Source organism: Thalia democratica, chromosome 5 (genome assembly GCF_965202585.1).
Source record: "Thalia democratica chromosome 5, ktThaDemo2.hap1.1, whole genome shotgun sequence".
Lineage (NCBI taxonomy): Eukaryota > Metazoa > Chordata > Thaliacea > Salpida > Salpidae > Thalia > Thalia democratica.
In genome coordinates, this window is record NC_139169.1 from 42,559,437 (window position 1) to 42,568,451 (window position 9,015).

Sequence of the window (9,015 nt, forward strand, 5' to 3'; positions counted from 1 at the left end):
ATAAAACAACTTAAATTAAAACGTCTATAGTTTTTTTAAGTATATTGAAAACTTTACGACTAGCCCTTTTAAAAATATCTTCACCATTAATCAACTAATCATCAAATTAACTTTAAACCCAGAAAATCGGCTGCAACGATAATTTTTCCTTCTGCATTATTCAAAGATAAAAACTGTATATTTTTAATTTTTTTAATTTTTTAAGTATTTATAGCTTTCTCTACAAGTAAAACTTAGCGTTGTATTTTGTATCTATCTTCGACTAGATCAGTTACTTGTTATAACTTTAAAGCAACGTCCCAAGAAGCTCATTTTGTAAGTTTATATACTTATGTTTATATACTTATGCTTTGCTTTGTAACATTCGTTTTAGTTTTCGCTTATATTTACTTTTTGATGTAACTAAATATAACACATATGTCAATAATAGCAGGGATTTTTATCAATAAATCTACTTGCCATACCAATTTAAAAGACATAATAATTATTTCTTGACTTTTTTATAAATCAACTAATTAAATAAACAAAAATAATGATAACATAAATATAGTTTGTAAGCTAAATATTCATGATAACTTTTTTAATTTCCATGGGAACCATGTTTAAGAATATTAGTGAAAATCAATTTTATTTTGTCCCAGTACTTCAACCCGTTTAAAGTTATTTATTGTTTAAGCTTTATTATGTTGTTTGTGATAAATGTTAAACTGTTCAAATAGTTTTCAACTTTATTTGATAGTTATTAATATTTTTCAAAATGGACGCCTACTTGGACGTTTTGCTTGACACGAAAAACATCGCGTGGTTCTATAAACAGGTCGACGACAAGGGACTCTTCTACTTCTTCCTTGACTACCTGACATACATATCGGTAGCAACCGGTCTCGTGATGTTGTACTTGCGCTATTACGAGTCGGACAGGAGAGAGAACATGATTGAAATTCGCGTCCAGCTGGAAACTTCCCGCGTTCAACTGCGCGAAGGTCTTTCTCGCCAGCAAGTTTACAGGGCTGAATCCGAGGCGAGAATCGCCGCTTTAGAAAGTAAAGTGAAACTAATAAAAGAAAAGAATAAACGTTGATGTTAGAAAAATTTTTTCTTCTTGTAAAAAGTTTTGTTTGACAGCGTAGATGAATTGTTAGATCAGTAGTCACAGAACACAAATCGAAATTACACTAAGTATTTAGTCTTATAAAAAGTGACGTGATTTCACATAAAGCTAAAAGTTTATGTAAACTTCTAATATTGATGATTCATTTAGCTATTTTAACTTGACTTAAACAAAATCTTACGATAAATAAAATTTGTTCTTTTCTAAAATAGTAATATAAGACTAAAATTTTTAGCAAAAAAAAAAAAATTGAATTTTAGTTTTTTATGTTTTTTTCACGTATGCAGTGATAAATACAGACGTTTTACTAAGTATTATTAAGAACTCACTTTTATCTTATTCCAATTGGTTTCTCTAATGATATTAAAATCAATTTTATCTTATAAATATCTGTTCATGACATAATCATAACTGCTGTGCAAAACTTTGAAAATTGTTTTTAAAAGCTTGAAATTACTAAAAACTTAATGTTTTTAATATTCGCTTAATTTGAACATGAAATAAAGTAGCAAAATATTTTGTTAATATTTTTTTAAAACTAATATTAACTAGCAGAGATAAGCTTAATGTTTGACAAAAAAAAATAACTCATAAAACTTTTTATCTGATTAAGATAAGTTACTAATTTAAAAGACACCACAAGAAAAAGTAAAAACAAAGTTAAATAATAAAACTATTAAGGTACATATAACTACCAGAAGAACGATTTGAGAAACTTAAATATCATAATATTATTAAGGTAGCTATAAGTTATTTAACGTTTATATTTTTATTGCTTATATTTAATAACTCTTTTGAATTATGATTCGATATTAAACGGTAGTATGCACAATAGAGAAAAAATGTTTTTTTAAATCACTGCATCTTAAAATTGGCAAAAAGTGTAGAAAAAATGTTTTTCTTGAAGCATATACTTGCATTGGAATTTGATAAAGTGTTTAAGATTTAAAATTATTCCCATAAAAAATGTAACTAGCAGTATTGTACGTAGTAAAACATATAAATCACTCTTACATACGTTATTTTTCCACAAATTAAGTATTAATTTGAGAAAGTGTGCAGTTTGTCATGAGGTAGATTTTTGCACACGTTTTCTGCTGCATTATATTGCTTTACGGGTGGAAGTGACGAAATTGTGAATATCTAAAAATTCGTATAAAAAGATGACAAAATTTGAATTAGTAGTTAGAGTAGCTGTCAAGTCTCAGATGTAAGACTTGTAAAGATAATTTAAGTTTTAAAAACTCTATTATCCTTTTTATAAGGTTAAATCTTTGATTAGTTATGATTTTTGATTAGCGTTTTAAAAAATTAATATTTTTTTATATATTTTTTTACATTTATACTAGCACATGCTTTGTGCTTTGTCAAAATATTTTTCACTTACAAAAATAATTTGAATTAATTAAAAGCCAATAAAACATATGCTAGAAAACATAGACAAATTTAAACTTAATTATTTTTTTAAATAAAACTGAACTAAAACTACCAAATGGAATTTTTTGTTAAACTGTTTTTTTTACAGCTTACCTTTGCAAATAATAAAATGATAAAACTAGCTGCATTATTATTTGCGATTTATGTTATAAAAATTGAAGGAAAATTTTGTGAAACAAAAAACGTAGTTCCTGACTTAAGTAAGTAAATTCTTTTAGTTTTGTAAATAAAGAATAAATAATAAATAAAAAGTAAAAAAATTAAAAAACTTAAAAATTATTTCAATTAGTTCTTAATATTTCAATAAAAAAAAAGCTGGAAAATGGATGTGTAGTGACGAATGGCTAATTGATGTGATCCCAACGTCAAATGAAAATTTAACAAAATTGAACGATGGTAGATATGAAATTTCATCTACATTTTCTGTTTTAAGTGGTACAGATAGGTTAAAGCAGTTACACGTATATTGTATATTTCCAACTTATCCTGACAAAATAACTAAATAATGGCAGAATTATTTTACAGAAGAAAACTAGCATATTTTTTTAAAATAAAACCTATTAAAGTTCATAAATTTTGAAATAGTTTATATTTTTTTTCTAATGATAAAAACGTTCTCACTGGTTAGAAAAAACGTTTATAAAAGTATTGAAATTTCGAATTTGATATATTTAAATACATTACTTTTACAGGCTTTTAAAGTACTAAAGCCAAAAGTTTTGTACAACTTTTAAGAACTGAAAATAATATAAGCAGTCTTTCAGTTCTTAATTTTTTAACATAACGTTTTTTTATACAATAACTTAAAAAACTCATCTACAAAGTCAATTTCTTAGTTGATAAATACAAGTTTTATTCAAAATTGCTATAAAGTGTATAAAACAGATTCCGCTCACTTATATATCAAATGCCAAAGTATTACGTCGTAAAAGGAATTAAAATCGATGTGGGTGACAAAAATTTTAAGAACGTGACACTTTTCCACTGGGATGACATAACTTTTGACAGTTACAACAAAACTAACAATCATTGGCACAAATTAGCAGTTAGTTTAATTGCTTTTTTTAAGGATATATATTTTAAGCACGTAGTTTTAAATATTGTACATTGAAAATATTTATACATATTAAAAGAAAGTTAAATTATATAAAGTGAATTAAAACAGAAGAGTTTTAATAGATTTAAGCTTGCATAATATATACATATATATAAAATTACTATATGTCTTAAGTTCCAGTTATTTAGAAAAATTATTATGTTTGAAATTTTTAATTTAGATAAAATTTAAGTTTCAATATACTCTTAGTTTATTAACATAGTTTTAATAATAAGTAGCTAAAAATAAAGCAAGCTAAATTAATTTATTTTTTTCTCACGATACAATTGTATGACGCTTTCAGAATAAAATGTTTGATGATTCAATACAATGGTGAAGTAAATACGTCTTACATATTTTTTTTTAAATAGACGAAAAATAATTTAGTACTGTTTTCTTGAGTTTTTAATTTCTATTGTTAATCAAAACAATGAAGTTGTCATTTGTTTCTACTCCAAGCATTTTTACTGTACCACTTTTTAAGTTAAATACTTGTCGAAGTAAACAAACTATTTTCAAAAGTTCGAAAAAACATTTTGAAATATATTGTATTAAGATCAGTACATTACATAATTAGTCTAGCGTTCAATCTATTTTGTAAACTCTTTTTTTGGTGTTTCTTTTTAATAAAGCTGATTAAACATCTGGTTTGCAATTAAATTTTAACATCAATAAGTTTATGAACTTTTATTGAAATAAAAAACATAAAATTAAATAGCACGAAGATGCAAGTGAAGATGGTGTTGTTAAACTTGAAAAATTTTCAAGACTTTCTAGATACTGGAAAATCGTCCTTCCAAATAATAAGCGTATTTCAGTAAGAAACGTCGCTTTTAATATTATAGCAAGTAAGTTAAACTTCGGTCGTAAGTTATTATTTTAATTGTTTGCACCTTGTTTAAAAAACACCGGATATAGTTTGGTAAAAACTTTTAATTAAAAACTTATATTAAAAAATAATATGATAACTGTTTAATTATTCGGATAACAACTTAGTAGTTTAAAAAAAAAAAGTTTTAAGGATTTTTATTAACAAAAAGTTTAAATTTTCTCATAAAAACTAATAGGTAAAAGCATAATTATAGAAATAACTAAAAAAAAACAACAACTTGTAGTCTAATTTTTTTTAATACTTTATGCTTTTGTTCAGATTGTCCTAATTAGTTCTATAAAGTTACTTTAATTAATTTTAAAACGTGTGTCATTAAGTTTTTAAAAGCTTTTTTGTTCCATAGGGATTTCCTCAGGAACAGATCTAGCAGGCAATTATAACATCAGTTTTCAGTCTGAACACGGAGAAGAAATAGTACCAATCCAAATGTATTCCGCTTTTTATTCTAGTATGGACGCTGCACCAACAAACCATGAATGCAACTATGTGAGAAAAATTTAAAGATTATAAGTTTTATAGCTAAATAATTTTAAATTCTGTAACTGTAGTAAATGGTATATTTTTTTCTTACAGCTTGATACTCTGAAATAAAACTTTGTTTGAAATAGCTATAGTTTAACACTTAAAATAAGTAAAAAGTATTCAGAGATAGTTTCTATAGTAATGTCCGTTTATAAATTCAACAGGTGAGAAGACCACCAGCACACATTGTAACTAGACACAGAATTGATACTAACTTCTACAGCAAGTACACCCAAGCTTATGGTGTTCCAATACTTGCGAACTACGTTGTTGATGATAGGTATTATTTTGTGTAACTAATTGAACATTTTTATTTTTTTCTTTGTTATTGTGCAGAATTTAACTTTTGTTTCTAACTTGAAACTCGTTTAAATTCTATTAGACATGTTCTGTAATCTTAAATATTTTTTATGTTATATATGTCTGCAAGAAAAACTTGAACTTAATTTTAATCGTATTAAAATACTGACTAAAAGTTATAACTATTTGGTACAGAGCATTGAAACGGGCTTGTTACACTGTTCGGTTCATGTTGTCCGACAACAAAGCTATAAGAAATCACATGTACTACAACAAGGGCAGAGTCACAATAATCGGTAGACATCAACAAGTGCCTTGGGCAAGTTGACTTTCTAGTATTAATTTGTCTGTATTTTGTACATTTTCATGCAGTCAGTTTCAACATAGTTTAAAAGTTTTTATGAATAACAACCCGAGTAATTATATATATATTTTTTTTTTTCAATTGTAAATAAACGCGACACGGTTTTTACAGACGCCAGAGTACAGACACCTGGTGGGATGGACTCACAGGGCAGCCGGAGGTACTTTCCACATTCCAGTCACTGTTGGCGCTGAAGAGAATGTTCTGTGCGAAGCTGCTGACTCGTGAGTTGAACGTGGTTTGTATGCAAATAGCGCTTTGGTAACTTAAACAAAAAAGTACTAAGACTTCATTACTGATTAATTTTTTATTTTATAGTTTTTGAAATAAAACCTTCAAAGATGAAATATTCTAAAAGGTAAGTGTTAATTTATTTAAAACCTTCAAAGAAAATATAGCTAATTTCAAATTTATCACTAAAGCTTTAAAGTGTCTCATCAGGTATTCATCTTTTACTCGTTTTCATAAGAACAAGTTCATTGACACAGGTTCGGACCGGCGCAGGACATACTGATGCACGAGTTTGCTCACGGAGTCCAGCTGATTGCGGCGAGAACGGCAATTCCGGACTTCACGTCGAGACTGCAGAGAAACTGGCTGCGCATGAGAAGTCAGGGAAAGTGGGCCAACACTTACGCCAACACGAACAACATCGAGTACTTTGCTGAATGTGAGTGAAATATACTTTTTAAAGAATATGCAATAAGAAATATCGCAAAATACAATTCAATTTAAGTCGAGGCTTTGGTAAACTAAAAACTAAACTTTTAGAAATTATCCAAAACTTTACCTTCTAAAATATCAAACAGTAAGTCATTAAAAATTCCTAATAAAATATAAATTTAAGTGATGAGCTATCCAATCGACATAGAAATCCTGTTTAAGACAACCATAAGAGGAAGTTTTTAAAACAAGTTTTACCTTTCAGTCGTTTAATTTTAAAGATGCAACTTGTACAGGCACGCAGGTGTTTTTCAACCAGCAGAGGCTAGGACCACCGGGTGGCGACGGGATACAGAACGACATCAACACGAGGGAGAAGTTGATGAGGTACGACCCCGGCATGTACAAGCTCGTGCAGGAAATATACCCGTGCGCCTCGACCGACTACATACACAGGTTTTTATGATAATGCGGTTTTAAACTTGTAAACGTTATTCCTATTTTACATGCTTTATTCAAAAATATAAATAAACATATATTTAATGGTTGAAAGGAAAATTAAAGTTTAATATTTATTAGAAATACAAAATGTTGACAATATTTAGATGTAACGACAAAGATCAGAGCAGAGGAGTCAATCAGGTGTTCAAAATGAACTGCAGCCCCGGAGGAGGTACCGGAGGAGGAGGAGGAGGCAACAATTGCATTGACAGTAAAGAAAATTGCGCTTACTGGCAGCGTCAGGGTCACTGTAGCGAGGGCCAATATGTGGACTGGATGGCAACGAACTGTCCGAAGTCATGCGGAATGTGTCCAACGACCATAAGAACCACTACAACCAGACCACCTACCACAAAGCCCACCACTGCAGGACCGCCTGTCGGGTGTGAGGACAAACGGAAGAGCTGTGGTTACTGGTCGCTGCAAAACTTCTGTAACGAAGGCCATGTCGACTGGATGGCACAAAACTGTCCCAAGTCTTGTGGAAAGTGCAAAAGTTTGTTTAAATTTTTACTAAAATATTATTCTTAGATGGGGACGGTAAAAACATAAAGTGTACTTATTTTAAGATGTTTAAAAGTTATTATTAAGTTATAAATTAAACTTAAACTATTACATGAAGTTAAAAAAAACTGTCTATGAAACTTTGTGTACTCGAATTCATTTTTTGCAATCAGGTTGTAAAAAATTAGCTTAGCTTCTGAAAAAGGCTAACAATTTTTTTTAAGTTTATGCTAGAATAAAACTTTTTTTTTGAAGTTGAAACGAGCTTTTTTACGTTATAAGCTTTTTTTTGTAACTTATTATCATATATATTCAAATGTAATGATTTAAAATCTTATCTAAAGTTAATGCACAAGCACAATGAAAAAGCTACTAAAACGCCTTATATACTGTTATATAAACTAATGAAATTTTATTTGTTTCAGAGCAATGTACGAACAAAGATAATAATTGTGTGCATTGGAAGATATATTGCAATTCCAACAATTATGTTAAAAAAAATTGTAAAAAGACTTGCAACACTTGCTAGACACACTATTATCATTCCAATACTTTATTTACCTACATGCAAGAATTGTAAAAAAGCATCATATTTATTTTTTACTAATTTTAAACTTTTTCTAGTTTTTTATAAGTGAAAACAAAAGGAATATAAACTTTTTTTTATTAAAGTTAATTCTACACAACTGTTTTTTTTTTTTAGTTTTCATTTCATATAACTTATGCGATGCACAATCGTTGTTTCAATTCGCTAAAACCTTAAATAAAAATTTATTTTTATACCATATTGCTTTAACGTTTCACTGATACTTTATTTTTAGTCTTGGACAGACTGCTTATTTGTACTTTGGTTTTAAAATTTTAAATAAACTGTACAAATTTATACTTTTCTAAATCAGTGTGTCCCGACCGGGGCAATACCGCCCCTTTTGGCGGTTTTAATGAATGAGGACTAATAGCTAATGAAGGGGCAAAATAGAGGCGAAACCTTTACAAAGTTTAAAATAAAAACTTATTATTTATTATCTTATTCCAAGCTAGATTTAAACAAAAAAATATTTTGTTTGGGTAAACTATTGAAATAAATTTAATTCTTTAAGAGTATTATTTTCGACTAATTGAATAAATTTAATGCTGTTTTTTCTTATGTAACTCTTTCATAGACTAAAATGATTTTAACAGTTTATCAATCTTACATATCTGCTAACTTGGTTTAGAAATGGTGTACGAAGGTGTTATATCTCTTAAATTTTGATTACATCAGACTGCAACTCTTTATGTTTACTAATGCAAACTTTTCAATTTAAAAAAAAAACAAATTGAAGGGTAATATATTTTTACTTGCAAAAACTCATGCTGTTTGCAATTGTTTTTTGAAAAGTAACTTATTTAAACTAACTAATTAAATTACACTACACTCAGTTTTTGAATACGCTAAAAAATTCGTTGTAAACAGTAAAGTTATAATTTATTAAGTAATGTTTTGAAATTAACTTTAGGTAAACAAGTTTTTGTTTTATTAAGCCTAATAAAAGAATTATTTGAAAAAAAGTATTAGCTTTTTCTTTACTATGAAACACAAAAAAAGTAAAACTTCTTAAATTTTTCATAAAAACATGCTTTGG

At 27.9% G+C, this 9,015-nt stretch overlaps 1 protein-coding gene across 1 annotated transcript; it reads left to right on the forward strand.

Annotated features, from left to right (window-relative positions):
* Window positions 1-2,640: 2,640 nt before the first annotated feature.
* Window positions 2,641-8,349, forward strand: LOC145835961 (uncharacterized). Its single transcript, XM_082943732.1, has 12 exons — window positions 2,641-2,748; window positions 2,864-2,993; window positions 3,434-3,593; window positions 4,363-4,492; window positions 4,880-5,022; window positions 5,223-5,338; window positions 5,554-5,677; window positions 5,834-5,946; window positions 6,211-6,392; window positions 6,682-6,841; window positions 6,991-7,382; window positions 7,816-8,349. The coding sequence occupies exons 1-12, from the start codon at window positions 2,658-2,660 to the stop codon at window positions 7,917-7,919; spliced, it is 1,845 nt and encodes a 614-aa protein (XP_082799858.1). The 5' UTR covers window positions 2,641-2,657; the 3' UTR covers window positions 7,920-8,349.
* Window positions 8,350-9,015: the final 666 nt, after the last annotated feature.